The 25,340-nt window shown below is 47.0% G+C and overlaps 1 protein-coding gene across 6 annotated transcripts in view; it reads right to left on the reverse strand.

Annotated features, from left to right (window-relative positions):
- The window catches only part of POLK (DNA polymerase kappa), a 1,714,815-nt gene that overhangs the window by 330,753 nt on the left and 1,358,722 nt on the right, over positions 1–25,340 (reverse strand). For all 6 annotated transcript variants that reach the window (XR_011280653.1, XM_069627465.1, XM_069627464.1 and 3 more), the window contains one exon: positions 7,221–7,317. Coding sequence is in view for 5 of the 6 variants with exons in the window: in XM_069627465.1 (XP_069483566.1) it covers positions 7,221–7,317 (97 nt within the window). In the remaining variant the exon portion in view is untranslated. The remainder of the gene's footprint in view (positions 1–7,220; positions 7,318–25,340) is intronic.

A 25,340-nucleotide genomic window follows, 5' to 3' on the forward strand; every position in this document is an offset into this window, starting at 1 on the left:
TATACAAAGTGGATCCGGAAGTGTTGTCCGGTAAAAGTGGGTGCATATAGTTTTAATTGGTTGGCCTATGCGGATGACCTATGGTTACTAGATCACAATCCACATGACTTACAAACTCTATTAAATGCGCTTGGAGAATTTGCCAAAAATAACAACCTGTTGATAAACAATTAAAAAAGTAAAATCAGGGTTTTTGCTAAAAATCATGTATGGCAAAAATAACATGTGTGGACATTGGCTGGAAAGAAGCTTGAACAAGTGGCTACCTATAACTATCTCGGCCTGCTTGTTGATGACAGTGCTACTCTTATACAATGCTAGAGTTTAAATCAATTATATTGTATGGGGTGGGAATTTGGGGTGACAAATATCCTCCTCAAATTCAAAAACTAGAGGCATTGATATTACGGAAACTGCTGCGTCTTCCGCAAAGTGTCTCAATAGAATATACCCTCTTGGAATTTGACATCAATAGCTTTACCACAGATGTTACTAATAGAAATATAATGTCCTATGAAAAGTTCTCTTTACTAGATAAGAACACAATTGGTGTCACTTTTTTGGCAGCCTTTAAATTTATTCATGGTTGTACGAAGATAGGATGCCTGGTTAAGATGATGAGTATCCATAAAACATGGAGGGACAAATATGCATTTCCATGATAAGGCACACTTCAGGAAGTTTTAAGATGTGTCTAAAAAAGAAAACTAAGGAAGTGAGTGTGGAATCTAACATTGCAAATCTGGCAACTTTAATAAACAGTGGTACGTATTTAGAGTACCACATCCATCGCCAATCTCCACCACTCTATATTAAAGCCTACCCTGCCCCCAAAGTGATACGGCAGTACTTGCTTATGAAATTTTATCTTAACGCAACTTGGGAGCAGAGATGTGCTTTCCCTGGAGTTTTGAGAGCCAATAGGTGGTGCCAGCTTTGTGGCAATCCGTTATTGGAAACAGTACAACATATATTAGCTGAATGTGAAAGCTTGCATCGCCTTAGAATGTCGTATCTAAAATCATACAATAATCAGTTTGATTATGTCAATATGTCTCAATGTTCGGACCTATTTATGGAAGGACAGGACATTAATTTGATCTATTTTCTTACACTATTTTATTTGAAATGTATGGAGATTTAATAACTCCAGTCTTGAAGGAGTGTTGTAAATAGAATAAGAACTTTAGTTGTCTGCTGGTATTGATTATATAGCTATCGTGGATGCCCATTACTGCTGCTCATATATTTTATGTTGTATTTTTTAATAATTGTTTTAACCCAATAGTTTTTATTATTTATTATATATGATATGTTGTTTATCTGATTGTAATGTGTTGGTATGTTCGATATTGTATATACAAAACCATTGGTTGCAAGTATATTAATATAAAATAAAAATAAAAATAAAATAATTTTAAAGGGCAGGTAACTGTTTGTGTGTCATGCCTGTCAGCTCACTCAAATCCGGCACATCTGCTTCCACACCTGCTTCCACACAGAGAACTCCCAAACAGCTGAAGTTACCTGCCCACATGACCCTTAGAACTGCCAGGCCGTTCTATACACAGTGGAGACTGTTTGGGAACTGCCAGGGAAACGCTTTCATTAGAAATCATTACGTCCTTAAGCGCATGGTAACGTTCGTTTTCATTCTACATGCGCATTGGAAAGGAAAACATTCTAAATTGTTTTCATTTGATACACTTGCAGGTTCATCACGTGATATGTTCCGGGAACGTGATTATCACCTGCTGTGTTCATGGTCACTTGTAGTAACGCGAGTGGTCACGTGACATGTATATAACACGGCGTATCAGTGCAACCGATGCTTCTGATCGTATCTTTATACCTGGCGTTCCGGAGCTTCAGTGTTTGCAGTGAATTCCTTCGCGGCTCCAGCCTTACACCGAGTTCCACAGCAGTTCCTCTTAACAACTTACCCGCTCCAGTTCAGCTCTGAGCAGCCTGCTGTTTTCCCAGTCGACCACCTTGCTTTTGTTACTTTATAGTGGCAACCGATACTCCATTCCCCGATAGCGGTATTCCCACTATCTATTCCGCTCCATATTCCCGCTAGTCCATTTCCTAATAACGGGAGTCCCACTTTCCCTTTTACTTCAGCAGTCCCACTACTCTGTTTACATAAGGACTTCTTACCCTGTGAGTTTAGTCTATTCCCTCACAGATCGCAATTAGGTAGTCCTTACAAGGGCATTAATAGTCATCACTTACCTGGAACAATATTCACCAATTTCCACTACACCTTTTGGTTTCCCTTCAGGACTCGTGCACTGGACTTAATGGACGCTATCCTGGGTGCACCAACCCAGTTCTAGTGTGGCCCTCGTTCTGTTCGGTTTAGTTCCCTCTACTAACTTCCTTCCTTGTCATTGTTCCCTTGGAATACCTGCTGACATTTTGGATTCTACCTGTGACTGTCCTGATCAACAGGTTAGTGTATTTTAGAAAGGCGCATAGCTGCTCACTTGATTGTGGTCCAAATTCTAATGTGATTCTTTATTTATATCAACAGTCTGGTGGTTATTGTTCCTTACACGCCCTTTCCACTGATTACTCTCTTTGGCTGTCGACTTTACAAGTCAGAGAGTGACATTAGTTTCAAGGTCTAACATTGACGGACATCGCTCTACCTCAGGTCACTCGGTTAACATCAGGGATGACTCCAAGTGTATCCTTTTTGAATACCAGCCTGTATCCTTTGATTGGTGTACTAGTGGTACATTCTGATTTATAACATTGTGTGTGACACACTGTCTGGTATAATGAGGAGGCACATTGTACTATCGAAGCACAGTTTAGCTCGCTATTCACAGTTTTGTTCAGGCTCTGACGGAGGGGTACACATCACGTGATGGTGAAGAATATTTACTTGTCAAAGAAATGTATTATGGTAACAATGTACCTGGCAGTTAATCAACCCCTAAATTTCACAATGACGATGTAGCAGGTCACGTGTTTGGGGGAATGTGTTTTATATACTGTGTGACCAATAGGGTAATGGACTAGAGGGGAAAATTAGAATTGTAAATAGGTGTTAGCCAACGGGGAGTGTGGGGTCCTGTTGTAATTTCTTTTATGCATCGCTTTGTTAATATGCAGTTTTTCACTACAGAAGATGTAACTCCTTTGGGTGGGACGAGCTTCGTGTTAGTTCGGTTCTACAGGACCGTCTGATACTTTTTGCATCTAATAAAACTTTGTTTTCCTTGCAAAAAGTGCATTGATTACTTGGCCTATTTGAGACTGTTTTCATCGTTCGTATTTTGGGTCATTCACCTTACATGTGTAACAGATTTTGTGGCAGAGTACCCCTTGGGATCCCTCAGAATAAACCCCCGCTGTTAGAGATTTTAAAGTTTTCAAAATGTCCACTGACCGGTAACGTGCAACTAGTTCAGGGGGGATCAGTTGCTTAGGTACCTCTGCTGGCTGGAATGACTGTCATAGCTTAGCCAGTGAGGTATAAGGGTGCTCTAATGCCTCCACTTCCTCTGAAAACACACTCTGAGGGATTTCAAAGTTCATGTCAATCTCATGCTCCAGAATGTCCTCTGGGGAATTCTGTTGGCTCTGTGAGGGTGCAAGGAACATATGACTTCAAAGTAAGTATACTTGCTTTTGCCGAGTGCTTGTGGACGTGGAAAGAGCAATTGGCACAGTAGATGAAGTAGTAGCAGGTGCAGGGCATGTACTCTTCAGAAGTCGCAAAGTAGTTCTTGACAAGTAAAATTTCAGAGCACGTTTGGTCATCAACGGGTCATTGATCAACAGGTGGTCGTAGACATAATGGCCATCGTCAAGGCTGCTGTTGAGGCCACTGACAAAACGGTAGTTGATGGTGTGATAAGCGGTTTCATCATCAACAGTGCTTTGGATGATTTGGTCAACAATGACTTTTGTCAACAGTGCAGTGGATGCATACGATGCGCATTGTTGATGGCCTCTTGAATGAATTTTTAAAGGATAGCCCCACTGACCTGCAAGCCTTTTGCACTGAGGAGGATTTGTCAAATAGGGAGGGCTCACAAATTGCTTTACGAGCCTGGACAGGCTCTTCACTCCTTGTCCTGTTTTCCCTTGAGGGCTCCTCATGCGATCGGGCGGGCCCTTTTTGGTAATGTGTATCTTTCCAAGGGTCTGTTAGGGCAGGTTGAGGCTGAATTCCTGATTGAGCTTGAATCGCAGGCGATGGTACCCTCAGCTAACCAGGAGACCAATCTCCTGTGGGGATCTCTTAAGGTCTTATTAGAGAAAGACTGGCAAACGGAAACCAGAGCCCATATCTTGATATGGGTACAAGTGATAAAAGCACTCCTCATGCTTATCCTCCACATGGATGTTCTTTAGGTTACATGTAGTTTAATTACTGAAGAGTTTTTATTTGCTTTTAACTCAGCCATAATGGGTGTAGGGGACACCTCCGAGGGCTCACCCTTGAGGGAAAATTGCATGTTACTAGTCCCCCTCCTGGGGAGTTCCTCTAAGTGCCAATACTCCCAAATATGAAAGACCATATATTTATCTTGAAAATGAGATGATGTTCAGAGTTCTAGGTGAGCAGATTCTTGAGAAAACCTCAAAAGACAGAAGAACTCTGAAGAGAAGTCCCAGCTCTGAACGTGCACAACATTTCTGAAATTTGAGTTGAGGGAGAGAGTGGTGATTAGCTAGAGAACTAATAAACCAACTGACTCTGATAGATCACTAAACTGAGTGCAGTTCAGTGTTGTCTGCAGTGGAGACTGCTATTGTATATAAACAGGGGAGTCCCCGTCTGACGATAGGGAATAGTCAACAGCAGGTGAATCTATGAAAGAGCCAATGGTGGGGAACAATCATTCCATGTGTTGTGATATATAAATTGTATTTGATAGATGGGGGAATTCTTCAGTGAAGGTCTGGGATGCTAAGCAAATAATTTTAATTTTCGAAGGAGCAGAGTATGGTGGGCGAGAAAAGTAGCAGGACGGGTTGCAACGTTGCTGACCACAATGTTCAGATGCCTTCTCAAAACCCTATCATCAACATCCATGGACAGCACATACAAACCAACCAGAAGGTGTAATGCACCTAGGGTTGTAAACTTCACCAAAAACATGCATGATGAACTACACAATCAACACACAAAGCCACCATCAAATACATCAACAAGTACTCCTACTTGCAGTGCAGGCCTCTGGCATTTCCAGCCCTTCAAAAGTGTGGATTTAGAGACACTGGGGCTCATTACGAGTCCGGTGCTAGCCGTGCCAGTAAAACTGGCAGGCTGCCGCCGGACACATAGTGATTTACCGGCGCCGGACTTTCCGGAATTACCGGGGCATTACAGCCCCGGTGGCCCGTTAAATCCGGCACCGGCAATTCTGGAAGTCCCATAGGACTCCACAGGAATGGGGACCGCGGAAACAATGGCACCATGTTGTAATGGTGCGGGTGTTTCCTTGCATCTCTGCGGGCGGGTGCCGTTCCGCCCGCCAGGTCAGACCTGGTGGGCAGGACGGCAACCGCCCGCAGAACTCGTAGTGTGCTGGTCTGGAAAACAGTGCTGGTACAGTTCTACCGGCAACGTTATTTCCGGACAGGCAAACTTGTAATGAGGACCATTGTATGAGGCTCCCCAGCTGTGTAACAAGCATTGGCAAAGACAACAGTTTTTGGTTAGGTATTTTCCAGGCACTGGCACAATGGTACTACTTTGAAATGGTGCTAGTAACCAGCGCATATTATGGCAGTGCCTGGCCCATGTTTATACAATGCTTATACAAGAGCCAAACTTGTTGGCTTTGCCATTACATGTTTTTAACATCATTCAGTTCAAGGACACACATATTGATAATAGATCATGTCGTTGAAGAGACACTTGGTAGAGAAAGTTTTATTACATCAGTGGCGGGTTTAACTGGTTAATAGCTGCAATTAAGCAATTACCCTTAATCAAATCTTACAACTTTACAGCTGCCAAACAAGAGGTAGAGATTCTGCTGCAAAAAAAGAATCCCCTTTGATTGGACCAGCAAATGTATAAAATATTTGGGAATTCAAGTGATACCCAAGCTAACGTGATTGCATGGGGCCATCTACTCATGACTGGCTGATGTGAAATTGGTCACTGCACACCTGTGGCGGTCCGGGCTTTCTACAAAACTTCAAATGTGGTATGTTGGGTTACAGAGAAATTGACAGCTAGCACGAAGAACTTCGAAGGCAAGTTCAAGAGTGCACAGGCATCCTTTTTGAATATATGAAATCTGCAATAGGGAGTTGTTAAGTCTGGTGAAACTAAAAGGCTTTTAATTGTTTTGATTTGTTTGACTCAAAATAAACTTTATGAACATCTTATACCTTGAAACAAAATAAAATGCTTTAGATATTTTGATTGGAGCAGGGGTTAGGGTAACAGGCCGTTGTGGTTTCTGACAATTCATTTTATTGATTCTGTATGGTTTTACAAAAATCAAAATAAATGGTCAATCAGATTTTGAAAAAGCCTACATATAAAGTCCCGTAAATGTATAATTTGATAACCCATCTCAGACACTGGATTTACCGTAAGCCTGAGGGTATTACCAGACCTGATAATGACCCCCCGCTTGGGTAATATTCCTATTAGTTTCCCGGCATACCCTAGCAGGGTACTAATCGTGTTTTTTAAGCTGTGAAACGACGTCTAAGCTGTTTTGCATCTTAAAAAAAAACAAAAAACAAGATGACCATCATGGATCGCGGAAGGTAAGTAGGGTGTGGGACCAGGCCACGCAAGGTAAGTAGGGTGTGGGCAGTGCTGACTTACCTGCGATCCGGCGGGGGAAAATTGTGTCCTCCCACTCTGAGGAGACTCAAAATTAGGGCTGTACCGTGTGGTAAAGCGCCCATTCTGAGCCTCTTCATTAGCTGGGAAGCCTAGAATACGCCCTCGCTGGGTGCTCATCAAAGACTTCCCCAAACCTACTTAGTAAGACCCCCATTGAACCTTCCCAGATGCTGATGGACCGACCCCAATCAAAGGGCCAAACAAGTGGTAAGTAATATTGCTGATCAGCACAAAGCATTCATTAGAAATATTCTTTTTAGAGTTTTACAGACTAGGAGCTTTTTGCCAATGCATTAAGCACTTTTGGTTCTACTATGGGTTTTTTACGAAAAAATATCCTATCACACAATGCACGGTTGTAATAGCAATTCAGAAATATAAATACCTTTAGTCCTTCTTTTAAGAGGTCTTCAGCAAGATCACTGCAAAGCTCCTGGCACAAACTATACTGTTCGTCTGCTTTCCACATCTCACTGAAGGTCCTAAATGTGTACATTAGGATAGAGGATTTAGTTTACTTCAGTTAATAAAACAGGCTCCCATAGAACTCAGAAAAGACTACAGCGATGCCAGAGAAAGTATGAGGATCACAGTACACAGATAATACTCCAACTAGCTGCATTAAAAGCAAATCCTTGGAAAGGACATGCTACTAGGCAAAGCCCCCGTGAAGATTAAGTACTGTACTGCCCATTGTTTGATGCTAGGAGCAAACTATGTTTTTGTTTTCAACAATATTTTATTAGAGTTTGACAAAAATGACAGGAATAAGAACAAATGGTACTTCCAATAATAATTAAACAGGAAAAAACCATAAAAGAAACCTTACAAGAAATGTTGATATCTAGACCCTATGGCAAAATATAAATGGAGCACCATATTTACACACACACAAAAAAATACTAAAAAAGGGGGTATAGACAAAAAGAAGCAGGAGGTGAGAAGCAAATGATAATAGGACAGAAAGAGGAAAGGAGAAGGAAGGGGGGAGGGAGGGATGCTTAAGGACCTAAAGGATGTCAAGCACATAATTCATGAAAGACCTTCCAAATAGCAAGATTCTTGTCCATTATTTTTATTTGTTGAGAACTGGTTTTCTCTCTAGTTGATAAAATGGACAGATCTTGTAGTCAGCTATCAACCGTTGGACGAGCAATTCTTTTCCAATTCTTCAAAAGCTGCTTTTTAGCTCACAAAAGGGTTCTGTAAACCCAGTAAGATTGATCAGACCAAAGATGGAGACCCAGAGGGAATAACCCTAATACACAAATACGGTTAGAGCGAGGAAGTGATCGAACCAATACCAGCTCCACTCATTGCAAGATCTCCTCCCAAAAGCTCACCACCTTTGCACAGGACCAGAACATGTGCAGATAGTTGCCAACCTCCTTCTTACAATTCCAACATAAAGCTACATGCAACATCTTACATTGTTTCATCCTTGTGTGTGTCCAATAAATACCATGATTAGCTCTCTGTTCGGTGAACCGCAGGTTCAAGTCAACCTTGTACCTAGAAGGTGCCGCGTAGATATCACTCCAATTTCTGTCTGAAAATCCAGACCTCATTTCCAGTGACCACTTAGCCCTACCATGTTCTGAAGGAGTGGTACCACGTGCTTGTGTTGACAATTTATAAATGAAAGAGTCTGAAAGTGGGGAGACCCTGGACAAATGCAGCAACAGGGGAGTGTCGTGCATCAAGGCTTTCAAGGGTGCTAGTGCATTTCCAACAACTTCACAAAGAGTTTGATATCGGGCAGCCTCAGAAGCTCTTAGCTTGTATTTGAATTTAAGAAAATCAAACGAAAGCATAGATGCACCGTCATATATTTGCCCCAGACGCCAGCAGATCGCCAAGTAGCCCATGAAAGGGGTGATTATTAAAGCATGGGAGCAAACTACGATCATCAAATAATAATAATGCAGTCATAGTGGAGTCTCGTCAAAATAAAAGGGCCTATAGTAAAAAAAAACTATTGCCAATCCTTACCGCTAAGTAGAAATAGTGTGGAGGTAATGTTCATGAAAAGGAAAGAAGTGTTCACAAAATGATAAATCAGGATGTTTAGGTTGTTGGCCTCCCTTCCTCACATTTTCAGCATGGGACAAGGCGGTTCACTCAAGCATAGCACACTCTCTGGCTTCTTCGGCATGAGGACACAGTTCCATTACCAACATCAGGGCCTTCTGTGCCCAAGTCTCTTAAGTTATCCAAGTCTCTTGATTCAGAGGGCCTGAAAGACCAAAACAAACGAAAAGTTCATTTTCAAGTACTTAAATCGGGCGATTCACTCTTCACCCTAGATCCCCCTCAGCCGGGCTCAGATACTTTTCATGCCACAATTTCTACTTTGGATCCCCCTCTTATGGGCTCAGATCCTCCTCTCCAATGCCTATAGAATATCTTTTCTTGAGTGACTCGCGGTCCACCCCGGATCACCCTCAGCTGGGCTCAGATCTCTTTTACACAATTAGTCTCCCTCAGCAGGGCTTGGACCAATTGCAGTTCATATTAGCGATCAAAGAGTTTCAAATGTGCACAGTGTTTAGCTTGACCCGTTGCAGGACCACTTCGATTTCACAGTTCACAATTTTACACTCTCAGTAGGATACCTAACAGAGATCTTCGAATGAGCACTCATGTAGTGCCGGATTACTCTGTTTATGGTATCTATCTTGGCTTGAAAAGTTCAGTCACTCCATGGATGTTCAATTATATTTGCATCGCTTATCATATACCCCTCACACTCTGTTCTTTGCAGATTTCTTCATGCAATGTTGCTGCTTGCAACCTTGGTTCTAACACTGACCAGTCTGCTATCAGTCACCCCGGGTCACCGGCTGCGCTTACTTTACTGGCGCTGCTTTGTTGTAGGAGCCAAGGACAGTACCACGGCAGCATTCGCTCCTCCCTGCATTGTCTGACAATGTGGGAGGACCCCGGGTACATTCGACACACATGCAATTTCTTCCGCTTTAATTCCTGGTCTTATGTTTCTTATTCTTGAGGGCTTGTGAAAGTAGCGCTTCTTCTCCGAAAAGGTCAAGGATATTTACCTCCTTGCAACCCTCTCTGATTTTGCTGCATTTCTCCTCGTATTAAACTGCCGTCTTGGAACTGCTCCTTCCTCGTGCGTTTTGCTTTGCTCAGAGTGTGTTCTTGTACTCCGCCTTTTATCTGTGTGGGCAAGTGTGATGGCAGTCAGGTGTGTGTAATTATCAGTAATTGCCATACTCTGCCTGACCCTTGTTTTGGCACATGTCAGATTTATGGCTCAGGTGTTAGCCCGTTTTCTCTCACAGTGAGCTGTCCGCGAGAAAGTGTTTGTGTCGGGAAAGGGGCGGTGGGTGGTTGAGTTCCTGGGTATCCTACCAGGTAGGATGGGGAAAAGGTGTTATAGGGAAGGAGATACCGCATCTCACCATCCAGCGTCCCCTCCTCAAAAACCCCTCATCCAGGTGATCCTCCCACACTGGTCCACCCCCAGGAACTGGATCCAAAAGCGATGGCTGTGTCCTGGCCACCTGGATGACAAATCACCAGGGACTAGTTGGTGAGACACCTTCTGGTTTCTCACAGTGTATGCAATACACATGAAAAAGGTCCTGGCAGGATAATATGCCAGGCAGATAAAGCAAAGACAAGAGACTATCAATATTGGCAAGGTGTGCATAACCCTAGAAGAGAAGTATTTCAGGCAAGTTTAAAGTGTAAGAAGGATATGTTTTTAAGAAAGCCCTGGCAGTAGAGTATATCGGGCTGTTGCAAGTGTGTGCATCTAAGAAAGCCCTGGCAGGAGAGTAAACCAGGCAGTTACAAGCATGTGCATCTAAGAAAGTCCTGGCAGGCGAGTAAATCAGGCAGTTGCAAGTGTGTGAATAAAAGAAATCCCTGGTAGGGAAATACAGCAGGCAAGGACAAGTTGAACATTGAATTGAGAATACATATGTTAAAGAGGGGCTGGGAAAGACAAATCAGGATTAGCAGAAAGGCTGTGCTAATCACGAGAAGAGTGAAAACCTGGCAGGAGAGTACACCATGTAAAGACAGCAAGCCGTGCTGTTTTGTACACTAATCATGTTATTGATCAGGAGAAACCCAAGGACCTGACATTGTTGAATAAGCAACCAAGGGAATAAAAATCCAGAGGAAGGGAACCACCCTCTGGAATAAGGGACTCTATCCTGTTGGAACTTTTGTTCTGAAGTTATGTATTTTCCTGTTTGATCATTTGTGAACCACTCGAGGCCAAAGACATTACCCTTTTCACTTTAGAGTTGAGTTTGTTAGAATGTGAGGGCCAGAATAGTACTTTGAACACAGGAAGGTTTTGCTTTGGACAGAATGACATTAACAGACGCTTAGTTTTGCTTTTAGGTAGGGGAAACACCTCTTAGAGCAGGGACAGAGAGGCATTTATTCAACCCCTTGTATTTTAATAAAAGTCTTCGACCAAAACCATGACTCCCTTGTGTCCAAGTCTCATTCTTGGCTCCACACACCTGCTGACGGCAATCATCCAGAAATTCTCTTTGCCTGACAAATGTGTGATGGAAAAACACAACTGTTTTTCAAAACCCTTAACAAAGATCAATATGGCATCTCTGCAAAGCGGAAGCAACCAGGCACTGCCTTGGGTATTGAGGTAGTGGACTGCTGGTAGTACTGCGTCAATATCTGGATAAACCTCCCCCTGAGAGAAGGAATGCAATCAGCACCTACTTAATTGCTCTGGGTTCCAGCAGACTGTATTGACATGTGCTCTCCTTGTGCTTCCAGTGGCCCTTCGCCAAATAATCTGTCAGTTGAAACCCACATTATAACAGACACACATCCATCAGTCCAGAGATATCGAAATGGCTCCTCTCTCTAAAGGTTGACATGCACATCTATCACAGCAATTCTCTATGAATCGGTTTATGTACTCACAGAGAGGCTTGTAGACCTCCAAAAATGTCTACCATTAGCATCACAAGGCCCACTTAAGCAACAGCATCCAAAGCTGGGCTTCTGGAACCATGAAATCCACAGACCAGCAGATGTCTCACACCCTCTCCCTTGGGGGAAGAGTGCTTCCCTCCCGAGCGCCCTAAACCTAGTCTATTAACTTCAGTTGACTGGAAGGTGTGATGGCTGATTTCTGAAGGCACACAGACATTCTGAAAGAGTGTAAAAGTCTGCACACCGCTAAGACCTCCTATTTGGCCTTCATATACATTGCTGTAGGGAAAGGGATCCCCTGCAGAGTACGTCCCTGCTCCTCCTTAGATCTGTGTAGCAACTCATGGGTAGGGGTCTAGTTGGTGGGAAAAATATGAAGATCCATGCAGTGAAAATGAAGACTTGCTTCCAAAGCTAGATAACATATTTTTTCCTCTATGTAAAATCATACTAGTTCTACATGTGCTGCCTGTGAAAGGGAAGGAGTGATTTGTGTGGAGGGCAGAGTGGGGCAGCATTGATGGGGCAGGGAATATGCCCCGTCCAAATTATAGTGTTTGTGCAGAGCCAAAACTTCACTTTGGTTACATGCTCCCCTCATAACTTTCAAGAGCGGACTTGCAAGAAGTACAGCCCTCAAGGTCACGATTCAGTCCTTAGATATCAAACAGCATCAGTGGGGCTCCAACAGCGACATCTGCAGCTTGAAGTCTATGCATGGCTTAAACCTCAATGTTTTTGGGGCAACGTTTGATTGTTTTAGAAAGGCTGTGTTCGAGGGGGCGCTGCTGAGCAGCTAGAAAGATGGTGCCTGAGTCAGAGCTCCGGTCCCATCAAACATTTTACCAAGAGATTTTGCTCGATCTAGGATTTGAATTGGACAGCTTTTAGACATATGCTCTCCAGAAACAGAGAGCTTTTTACAGATCACACGTGAAGATGGAATACAATCTACTTCTGTTTTGGCTTGATTGAGCCCTGACCAATTTGAAGCCATCCAAATAGAGATTTTTTGAAAGAAAGACTTAATAAAGTCTGCATTCTCATTCAATTTACCCTTCAGATGGAAAATCAATCTCGGTAAAACCTGACTTCTCGCCTGAGATAAATCCTTTACATTGTAAAATATGGGATGAGGCAAGCCTAGCAGTATGAGAGCAATCATATGAATATGAACATTTTGTATACTTTCAAGCAATGCATACAGGCATTCTCCCTTTTGGAATTTGAAAGATTTCATCATGTACAAATACAGCATTAGAGTACTCAGACATAGAGCAGGAAAAGGGGCCAAGGGGACCACATCTAATTTGAGATGGGTCTGCACATAGAGTGCTATTACCTCAGAGAATTCTTACGATTTATAAGTTCTGAACATCAAGAGCATTACAGAGAAGTAGATGAATGCCTTGTAAAAAGATAGTCAGCACTCTTTACCTGCAGTTTAATTGGAGACCGAATAGGCTACATCTTCTAAACCGTGTGTATTCATGCAAACCATGAGGAATTCTTATAAACTAACATACCACTGGTACCTTAAACCCAAAAGATCTGTCCAGGAAACTCTGACTTTCATTGAGAGGTTGTGATGGGATGCGCAGTGTGTCCCATGTTTGGCAGGATTGTCATAAATATGATAAATTACTCACCGTAGTGACTAACGTAGTCTTAGTCCATAGTCCCCTTTCCTCCATACTGCATGGGCGTCCCTTCCAAGGGATGGCAGACAGAACCTTTTTCACCAGAAAAAACCTTACCGTTTAAATGTAGAGGCGCGTGGGGGTGCAGGCCATGGAGCATGCGCTGCCCTGACTCCGCCCTTAGGCGCCACACCTCAGTCCCCATTGAGGCGTCGAAAATAGAATGAACATTGCCTAATGACACCAGTATTATTAGGGGGGAGGATGGTGGGATGTATGGAGGAAAGGGGACTATGGACTAAGAGTACGTTAGTCACTACGGTGAGTAACTTATAATTACTCTTACGTCCCGTCCCCTTTCCTCCATACTGCATGGGTGATTACAACTGAATGTAGCCCCAGGGTGGAGAGGAGACCCTCCTTAAGCAAAAAGGTTCCTGAGAACCATCTGTCCGAAAGCTGCATCAGATCTAGAGCCGCCATCCAAATTGTAATGCTTGCAGAAAGCCGAGGGAGTTGCCCAAGTGGCCGCCCTGCTTATGACTTGCCACGGGACATGGCGCTGGAATGCGATGGCGGTTGCCTTGGACCCGACTGCGTGGGCATGCATGTTGGTCGGAAGCGGCTTGTGCTGGCCTTCGTATGCTTCTTTGATGCCGAGACCTTCCATCGGGATATGGAGGTCTTGGAAGCCTGATAGCCTGGTCTTGAGCCTCTGAAGGTGACAAACAGGGCATCCGATTTGCAGAAGCCCTTGGTCCTGTCCAAGTAGAACTTCAGGGCACGACTGACATCCATGCAGTGCAGCATTCTCTGTGCTTCGTCCTTAGGATCGGCAAAAAACATAGGAAGGACTATTTCCTCGTTCAAGTGGAAAGCAGACGGCACCTTGGGCAGAAATGCTGGGTGGGTCCGCAGGACCACCTTGTCCCGGTGAAAGGTAGTATATGGTTCCGAGGTGACCAGCGCCTGGATTTGGCTGACTTTAGGAGCCGAGGTGAGGCCGACCAGTAAGGCCGTTTTGATGGGTGACCCACCTGATGTCCGCAGACGCCATTGGTTCAAACGGTTTGTGCGCCAGGGCACCCAATCCTATGTTAAGGTCCCACACGGGGTGCAGCCTCTTGATGGGCGGGTAGAGCCTTGCGAGCCCCGTCAAATGTTTCTTGACGATAGGATTGGAGGAAGAGAAGGTCCCCTCCTCCGAGTTCCTGTAAGCCTTGATGGCTGAGAGGTATGTATGATAGGTGTCCACCTGGACCCCCGAATGGGCGAGGTGTGCCGAGAAGGAGAGTATGTTGTTTAAAGTACATGCCAGGGGGTCGATTTCCTTGTAGTCTGCCCAGTGGCAGAACCTGGTCCATTTACTTTTATATTGGGCCCTGGTAGCTTTGCTCATTACGTCCTGTATGATTTGCAGATTAGCCTGGGAGAGGCTAAGGTGCCGCAGCGTTACCTGCTCAGGCACCACGCTGTGAGGACTAGTTTCTGAGTTGCTGGGGGGATGACCCTGCCCCCCTGCTGCACCAGAAGATGTGCTGGGCCCGTCGGAAGGTGAATCAGAGGCATCTCTGAGAGGCTGAGCAGCTCCGAAAACCATGGCCTGGCTGGCCACCATGGAGCTATTAAAATGATATTGAGTTGGCAAGACTCCTTGATCTTTCAAATCACTCTGTGAATCAGTGATGTGGACAGGAAGGCACAAGCCTTCATGCCGTTCCACTGAAGCCGAAATGCGTCACCCAGGGAGCTGGGGCCCTGTCACTGCCAGGAGGTGACCTGAGGGCACTTCTTGTTGTGCCAGGTGGCAAAGAGATCCACCTGGGGATGACCCCATCTGTTGAAGAGCTCCTGAATAACGAGGTGGTTTACCTGCCACTCGTAACTGTCTGCTCCCAACCTGCTGAGCCTGTCCGTCTCCAGGTTGGATTCCCCGGGGAGGTGGACTGCCATAAGGTAGTGGCATTTTCCAGGGCCCACTCCCACATGCTGATTGCCAGTCTGCACAGAGGAGGGGATCTGGTGTCTCCCTGCTTGTTGACGTAGTACATGCTGGTCGGGTTGTCTGTCTGGATGAGGACAACCTTGCCAATGAGAAGTGGCAGGAATGCTCTGAGCGCTAGCCAGATGGCGCTCAGCTCTAACCAATTGATGTGGTATTCCTGCTCCAGGTGCTGTGGACCGAGAGATCGTCCAGGGTGGCTCCCCAGCCCTCGAGTGAGGAGTCTGTGGTGATGGTGGCCTGCGAGGGTGGGCGGCGAAAGGGCTTGCTCGTCCGTAGGTTGCAGTCCCGGGACCACCATGTTAGGTCCGGGTGGAGGGATGGAGGAACATTGATCATTTCGGATTGAGTGCCCCGCTCCTGATTCCATGAGGCAGCGAAGTGCAGCTGAGTCCTCCTCATCCTCAGTCTCGTGTGTGGGACGACTAATAGAACCGCCGTCTAGAGACCCATGAGATGCTGGTACCACCATGCCGAGGTCACCTCTCTGCAGGATGTGGGTGGTGGCCCTCTTGATGGCTGACATCTTGTCCTCCAACGGAAAAATACCTTCTCGGAGCACATGTCCCAGATGAGGCCCAAGAATGTCAGAGTCTGCGTGGGCTGCCGCTGCGACTTCTTGAGATTGAGCGAGAAACCCAGATCATGCAGTGTGTTCATAAGGGCATGGAAAGAGCGTTTAACCGCTTCAGGAGATGTAGCCCTGACAAGTCAGTTGTCGAGGTATGGGTAGATGTAGAGGCCCTGCGCTCTGAGGAGGGCAGCCACCGTATTCATGACCCTGGTAAAGACCCTGGGGGCCGAATTGAGGCTAAAAGGAAGGACCTGGTATTGAAAATGGTAGCCCATGATCCTGAACCATAGGAAAGAATGATGGGGCTGCCAAATCGGGGCGTGTAGGTACGCGTCCTTCAGATTCAGAGAGCACATCCAGTCTCCCTTGCACAATGTCTCCGCTATAAAAGCTGGTGTAACCATCTTGAATTTCTGAAGGGGTAAGGAGAGGTTGAGGATGGAACGGTCCAGCACAACTCTCAGGCCCGCCTGGTTCTTCTTCTGAATGGCGAAAATCCTGCCGTAAAAGCACAAGCCTCGCTGGGAGGCTGGGACTTCCTCCACTGCCTGGCTAACTACGAGCGACCAGTTCTCCACCAGAAGAGTTGCTGTCCCAACCTGAGGGAGTGGAGGGGAGGAGGGAGGAGAGGATGGGATAGGTAGTCGGTACCCCGTGGATACTACAGAAAGGGTCCAGGGGTCTGCGAAATTTCTGGCACCAGAAATGTGCATGGAGAGCAAGCCTGCCCCCCACTTGAGACATGTGGACCCGAAGCGACGTGTCATGCCTTCTTACCCTCTGAGGCTGTCGCGGAGTAGGGGGACTGGAGAAAGCCCTTACTCCCGCCCCCCTTTTGTGATGCTTGTGCCAGTTCTGAGACGGCGAGCGATCCAGCTGCCTGGATCTCCGTTCCTGGAAGCTGTGGAACCCTCCATACGTATGCCCCCTGTCGGAGCGCTGCTGTGACTGGGTGTACGACTTGGGCGTGGTCTTTGTCAAGATGGATAAAGATTTGGCCGTTTGTGAGCTGTTTTTCTTCTTGTCCAGCTTTTCGTCTGTGGTGGAGTGGAAGAGGTCCCCACCCTCGAACGGTAGATCTAATATGCACTCCTGGATGTCCGGGTTGAATTTCGTGGCTAAGAGCCAGGCTGTCCTTCTCATGTCTGTGGCGATACAGATGGCACGGCCACAGGTGTCGATATGTGCCACGGTGGATTCCATGAGGTCATGCGCCACCAGCTTGGCCTCTGCCAGCCCCGCCTTAAAACGTGATTGGCTCTGTGCAGGGAGTTCCGGGAGGAGGTCCGCAATTTCCTGCCATAACCTCTGGCTGGCAGCAGCCAGCATGGCATCGGCATTGGCTTGACGAAGGTGCAGGGACGCGTTGGAATAGAGTTTCTTTCCGTACGCCTCCAAGATCTTCTCCTCCTTGCCTAGTAGAGCCGCAGAAGAGGAGGCTGAGGATGACTGAGGCTTGGAGTATAGTGATGCTGCAGCGATCACTGAGGAGTGTGGCTGAGGATGGGCGAGAGCAAGAGTGTATCCACCTCCATCTGCCTGTACTTGGCATCCAGGCGTCGATTGACCGGCTGGTCAGAGTGGGGCTTAAGCCAACCCTTCTTGGCCAGGGAGACTACATCGGTCTGCAGAGGAATCCCTGTCTTGACAGAGGGGCGTTGCATGAGGACTTCAGCCAAAACCCCCTCTGCCGGCTGCTCGACTTCTGGCTGGGGTAGGCCCAGGTATTCCGCCAGCCCAGCAAGACGTTCGTAGAAGGCCCTGGCTGAGGATAACGTGTCCGGATCCTCCTCATCGTCCATGTCCTGCGGATCAGGAGTATCCTGCAGAGGTGGAGGAGTAGACTGAGCCAGAGGCTGGGGCACAGGAACCGCAGCCGGGGGCTGAGGAGCCGGGACCAGCAGCTGCTCCGGGGCCACGGGCGCTGGTGGAGGCACTTGTGGTGCCGCTAGCATAGTCGAGAGGACTTCCCTGATGGCGTCCTTGAGGATAACCTCCATACAAGGTGACTTCATGAAGCCGAGGAACCTCTCGAAGAACCTCTCCTCACTGGCCTGAGGGGGGGGTAGAGGGTACTGACGGGGTAGCAGGGGACTGCTGGAGCCGCTGCATACCCTGCCCGTATAGACGCAGTGGGAAGCTGCCCTGCGCATAAGCAGGATAGGCTCTAGGCCACGTACCTGGTTGAGGCCAGTCCCACCTTGACACTCGTTCTTCGCCAAACTCCTGGACTGGCGTCGGACGGGTGCCTCTGTCTGGCACGGCGGCCATCTTGTCGAGCTGCCTGCCACGTGCCTGCGACGTGTTGCTCGGCTCGTTGGGCCCAGCCTCCTCCAGGACTCTTGTATGTGGATCACGAGGCCTACCCTGCTCCTCGGGCCTAGGCCCGGTAGGTGCAACACCCTCGACCTGGGGGTTGGTAGAGCTGCGTTTAGGCGCCCCCTCGGACGTACTGCTGGTACTAGGGCATAGCCCCTCAGCCATAAGGCCGGAACAAGGGTGGAGCCCCTCGGATGACGATCCGGTACAAGAACCTTCCGGTCCCTCCACACTGCCATCGGGAGGATCCGAGGATCCCTCGGCTCGAGGGCCGGTAGCTGAAGCAGCCTCGGTTCATGTGCTTGTACAAGGACCTGTACGGTCCCTCCCAAGCGGGAGAGTTCTTGGGAAGGAGTCTCCTTTGCGGGGTGTGATGGAAAATAGCGGCCCCTCCTTGGGCCTGGCTTGGTGTTTCAAGAAGTTCTTGAGGTTCTCTTGAGGTGACTTCTGGAAGAGCTCCCTCCACCTGGCTAGTCTGTTCTTCAGCGCTTTCGAAGACAGCCAGCCACACGCTGAACAAGCTTGCCAACCGTGGTCTGGGCCAAGGCAACGTAGGCAGAGGGTGTGGGGGTATGAAGTTGGGAAGCGCCTGTTGCAGGATGGACACCTGCTGAACCCTGTGGAAGTGAACAGGTGCCAGGGAGGAGCGTGGCACCTGAGGACCGAATATCTGAATGATAAAAAGAAAAAGAGAAGAAGTATTCGCGCGTGGAATTACATGGCCGAAGCCAAACCCAGGAGCGCTGGTGAATTCGGCCCGTTCCAGTCGACGCTGAAAAGGGGACTGGGGTGTGGCGCCAGAGGGCAGAGTCAGGGCAGCGCATGCTCCCTGGGCCGCACCCCACGTGCCTCTAAATTTAAAGGGGAAGAAGGTTTTTTCTGGTGAAAAAGGTTCCTTCTCACGTCCCTTGGAAGGGACGCCCATGCAGTATGGAGGAAAGGGGACGGAATGTAAGAGTACCACACATTCTGGAAGAAAATTCCAGTCCTGGTCCACTAGACAGAATGAACCCAGCTCCACATTAATTCACTAGTTGTTCTGGTGGGCGACACAAATGCAGGCAACTGGCACAATATAAGCAACCCATTTCAAGTTCGTAACCCCTATCCTGAAAGGAACTAGGTTGGAGAAATTGCAGTTCTAGAAAGCACAAGAGCACCTCTTTGTCCTGGCCTTTAAGCCTCTGATGATCTAAAATATTGCACAATGGGCAAACGTACAGACACACTTAGGAACATATTCATGGCTGTGATGAATCTCTAGGTTTCATCCCTGTTCCCTGGGGAGAGCAACCCCCTTTGAGGCTAGGGAGGTCAGCCGGCTAAGCAAAACCCTCCCTAGGGGTTTGTGAAAGCGAGGCCTCACTGGGAATGACTCCACACCAGTGAAAGGGACTCCCATTCCAGTAAGGAACTCCATATTACTGAGATATTAGGCCTCATTACGGGTCTGGCGGTAACCATGCCGGTACTACCAGCAGGTTGCCGCCGGACCTGTAATGATTTACTGGCGCCTGACATCACAGTAACACTGGGGGATTACAACCCTGGCATCCCGGAAAGTCAGGCGCCGGTAATATATTGTTCCCATGCCCATAGAGTTCCATAGGACTCTATGGGAGTGGGGACCATTGAAGCACCGGCACCGTTAATAACGGTGCCGGTGCTTCTGGATGGTCTGACCTTCTGTGAGGGTCAGACCAGATAGGCACGGAAGCTCTGGCAGACCTGTATTATGCCGGTCCGGAAACGCTGCTGCTGGTAAGCTTACCAGCACCGTTGTTTCTGGACCGTCATGCTTGTAATGAGCCCCATTGTCTGCATACATAGGAATACCAGAAGTAAATGTGCCTGCCAATTGTGGAAGTACAAATAATGTAGGAAATACATTTAACCAGTTGTCTCAAGGCAATGCTGGTCTTTCATGGGGCTGGACAATGAAACACCCCTTTCATATCTGATAACAAAGATAAAAGCACTTACTCACTTGAATGGAGGAGAGACAATAAGCAGAGGCGAGCATCCGTAGTCCCGACATCATGGGGAGGAGGAGCTGTGCTGCCAAATGGAGCCAGTTGTAGCGCAGAAAAGGACCCTGAAGGAGATCCGAACGGAGACCCAAGATACTCTGGCAGAAACTTGGCCGACGAGGCACAGGGCTGTGTGGAGTTGGCATGGCCAAGTGGAGCCGAACGAGAGAAAAGGCGTGACCACACGGAGGACATGGTGGAGCCCCAGATACAACGCCCAACTCGGTGAGCGAGAGGAGAACAAGGCTTCTGCTTGCACCAAGAGAAACCAGAGAGAGGAACAAAGCAGTGAGTGAACAAACAATCCTGCTTACATACTGGAGATGACGCAGAAGATCCACGGAGAACGCCAGTGTCAGCGGACCGGAGCCACCTCACGGGAGCAGGTCCTGCTACAGAGAAAGTATGTGGGTTCCTACCAGTCGTGGGGGGCACAGTGGCCAAGTACAATTGAGGGGAGAAATAACAAAGAGCATGCAACTCTAGGAGGGGCAACCTGGCCCAGAAGGGGAACCAGATACCTATGATAAGAACCCTGAAACCCAGAGCTTTGGAACCAGCCAAATGGCTCAAATGCACATGCAGAAACCAGGGGAAAGATACCCCGGGAGGTGATGGATTGAGTGAGAAGGTGGGAACAAGAGCCAAGGAAGCCAGGAGGGCCCTATAAAGCAAAGCAAGGAACAGCAGCCTAAGGGGAAATCAGAATCAAGCAAGACTAGATTCTTGTGGGTAGTGTGATGGCAACATGAAACAAGACACAGACAACAGATTCAAAGTTCAAACAAAAGATGTGTATTAACTTAAATATCAGGATAGTCTAAGGCCTAATTTGTTGTATGCTAAGGTGGGATTTCCCTACTTAAAGAAACTAAGGGGAGTCAGAGTCATTACCTTCAACTTAAAAATCAGTCTGTGTCCAAAATGCTAAACAAGGTGTAGGGATGTCAGCAACAAACGAAATAGTGTTCCAAATAAAATTCTGAGCTTCTTCCAGCTCTTGGCTTACTTTACAGCACCCCTTTCCCATGTTCAAAACAGTTCAAGCAAGACCTCAGTGTTCCCTTCCCCAAGGAAACAACACCGTTCCACAATGGGCCTTAGGGTTTTCTTCCCCAAGGCGACAACACAGTTCCAATGTCTCGGGTTTCCCTTCCCCAAGACGTCAGCTCTTCCAGCTTGCCAACTCACCATCAGTTCAAGTATCTTAAAGGATAGTTCCGGGACTTTTTTTTTATTGTCCCTACGGGTCGGCCATGTGTTTGTAAGCATAAATCGGTAGATCGTAGGAAACTTTCCTATGGACCTTACCCGACTTTTCCCCCATTATCGCACTCGAAATCAGCCTCCATTTTGTGATAATCCTATCATTCCGCCGCATCGACCTGGCTCACCTGCCTTTGCGGCACTAAATCAAATCCCCCGCCCCTGAAACAGACTTTATCAAAACATTCATATTCCCCGCCTCTATCCGTGACGTGACTGAGCTTCGTCGGCAAACGCGCCCAGCAGTCTTCTACGCGACTCCACACAGACCCCGGAAATCAACACAGATCAGCTCACAATACAGCGCACCACAATTCGGAATATGAAACTGTACTTTGAAATCAAACCGCAAGATTGTAAATGTGGTAAAGTACATTTATTTGACATCAAATGTTTAGAGAATATTCAGCGATTTGCATTTTTATTTGCTCATGTTCCAAAAAGTTCGTATTGAGGAACGCGATGGTCCTTTGCTGTACACAGGGTCTTAGAGCATCTCACAATACAGCACCACAATTCGGAATGTGAAACCGTGGTTTAAAAGCAAACGGCAAGATTGTACATTTGGCAAAGTACGTTTATTGGACATCAAATGTTTAGAGAATATTCAGCGATTTGCATTTTTCTTTGCTCTCGATCCAAATTAGTTCGTCTTGAGGGAAGCGATGTTCGTGTGCAGTACACAGGGTGTTGGTTTACGATAAAAATAAGCTCTTCGGTCGCACTGATAATCGCATGGCTGTTCCAACAACGAGGCACTAGGCCACCACAACGGTAGGTATGTTGCATCTAACCGTTAGTACCGCGTAAGGGCATACTTGTACTTGGCGATCGTCCCATAAAATGGTCAGGGTGGTAACGTTGTTCACGCGGAGAAGCAACTGGCGGCTGTAGAAGCCGTCCGCCGGTGTCTGGTACTCGTGACACAGACAGTAGTGAATGATGTACCTAAAAACATAAAAAATGAAATTAGTCTCACCATCAGATCCTTATTAAAATCATAGCGAGGACAGCGCTACTGGGTGTACACAAGTGTTTAAAGGCGTGGCGAGGCAGGGAGGGGGGGGGGGGGGAGTGGAGTACAAGGTAAGTAGCATAAAATAATAAATAAATAGGGCCAGCTGGTGGCAAGTGCAAGGTAAGTGCAGAACAAGTGCTGGGAAGGGGGGGCTGTAGGATACTGAGACAGTCCCCCAGTGCACCAAACTTTCTTATCAATGTCGATTCAGGTAACACATGTCATTTTTCTTAGAAAAAAATTATATCTAGAAAATGCACTATATGGAACCAATTTACATGCGTTCGAATGATATGTAAATGTAATTTTATATGTGGGAGACGACCATGAAATAGTGGTGGCATCACTGACATCACAAACAGAGTATACTTACTCGTTACTCGGATTACGCGGACGAACAGTGCCACGAAGTTCGTGCATAAGCACCATCATCATCCTCAACACTGTCCGTGAGAGGCAGGCTTCCCTGAACTCTGGCAGCTCGGTGATGCATTGCGGACTTTGCTCGCCTTCCTGCAGACTTTGCTCGCTTTCCGAAATGTAGGCCAAGCACCCGGAATTTTCACGGCAGCAGCAGTTCTCCTCCTCAGTTGGCATTAGCTTGCACCGATTGCACGTGCACCAGGTGGAGACGCCGTCCATGCGACATGGTCCAGGCTCTTCATCCGTTGACTGGTCCTCCCAACTGCCGTCCGAATCCCCATCGTTTTCGCGTGCTTGCCTTTCCAGTAGTTCCTCCTCGGTGTACTCGGGCTCGTACATATACGGCATTATTGTGGCCATTGTGCGGTAAAGATAGTAAAATAATTTACAGAGATGGTACAGGTGTTCACACGGGCTACAAGCGGCGAAGGTAGCTGACCAGAGCACTGAAACGAGTCACAGAATACTCAAAGTAACACAGAGAGAGGAATGGAATCGAAAATCTGCTGCTGTATGTTGTGAAACGGTCTGTTTATACTTATTGGGGAAAGAGGCGTCCTGCCATTTCCATGGCAACACGTCAATAGCTGAGGCGCAGCGATTGTTGACACGAGACGTGCTTGAAATGGGCAGTACGCGTCTGCTGATGTCAGGCTCAGGGGGGGGGATTTGATTTAGTGCCGCAAAGGCAGGTGAGCCAGGTCGATGCGGCGGAATGATAGGATTATCACAAAATGGAGGCTGATTTCGAGTGCGATAATGGGCGAAAAGTCGGGTAAGGTCCATAGGAAAGTTTCCTACGATCTACCGATTTATGCTTACAAACACATGGCCGACCCGTAGGGACAATAAAAAAAAAGTCCCGGAACTATCCTTTAAGTTGCAAAACCTTTTTCGAGGTCAACTTCACAATCCTTCAGGCTCTTCAATAAGTCTATACAGATTGCTATCTTCCGTATTCACTTCAGCAATCTAATTCACAAGTGCAAATTATTGATCTTGACTTTCCTGTATCCTTGGTCAAGGCGCAGTTGTCGGACCACGCGGTCCACCCATTACAGGTCACGCTTTCCACTTTATTAATAACATTTCATTCTTTTTCTTTTAAATGTTCCTTATATGTGTTTCACACCTGTTTTCATTTCATTCACAGGCTTCTTAAAGCTTTTCTTTAATTCGGTATTCAATAAATCTTGCTTAATTCAGCATTCAATAATGCTTGCTTAGCTTTTCTTTAGTTCAGTATTCAATAATGCTCGTAGTATTAAAAAAAAACCATCTTTGCGTTCAATGTCACTTGCACATATCTCGCAGAATTCAAAACCCATTCCTTTGGGTTCAATTTCATGTACACACATATTTCCGTTTAATCGGCATCACCATAGGCCCTGCGAGAGCCCCAGGAGTGCTCCGGTATGAGTGTTCCCTCTGATTCACTCACCAGTCGTCGGAGGCTCCTCCAGGCATTCTCTCTCTCTCTCTCTTTTCTCGACTTTGCGTACACTTCTCTGGACATCTGTGAGCAGCGCTCGCCTGCTACGAATCCCGCTGTGGGTTGCCGGTAGATCTGCTCCTCGGTCGCGGACGCTATCAGTGGCCTGCAGCACTTGCACTTGTAAATCCTCCGTGCCTCACATCTCCAGCCGTGGGCACCCGACAGAGGGGACTCTGTCAGAGACGTAATTTCACCAAAATACCAGGGGTGGCGGAAGTGACATCACACAACCTTTGACCTATGATGACATCACAGGAAGTGATGTCACTTGACCCAACCCCGAAGTGACATCACGTGAAGTTGTGGAACACGTCCTTTGACCCATTGAGAAAACAAGTAGTGGCATCACATAGCATTGTTTCTACACTACGAAAAATATGGTTACGATACCACTGTAAAGTGATATACATTTCATACAAGAATGGATAATTAATATCCCCCAACCTGTGTTGGTACTCATTTATCAACCTCAGCAGGATGAAAGGCTGAGTTGACCTTGCCAGGAGTCGAACCTGAAACCTGTAGATCACACACACATTGCAGCAGCGAGCACTCAACCCACTGAGCTATTTTACCATCTATAGCTATCAGAAAACCAGCCACTCCAGAAACGAAGAGCCACATGTTGCTGGCCATAGCCCATGAGCCTCAATGACATTTTAAAAAATATATTTTTTTAGGGGTAGCAAGGGAGACGCAAGGGAAACCTCAGGGTTCGCAATTGCAACCCCTGGCGACCCCTAAATGAAGTCCCAGGACTCTGTCAGCCTTTATACTTTCACAACCCACTCAGC

Source organism: Ambystoma mexicanum, chromosome 6p (assembly GCF_040938575.1).
Source record: "Ambystoma mexicanum isolate Mex_15411 chromosome 6p, UKY_AmexF1_1, whole genome shotgun sequence".
NCBI lineage: Eukaryota > Metazoa > Chordata > Amphibia > Caudata > Ambystomatidae > Ambystoma > Ambystoma mexicanum.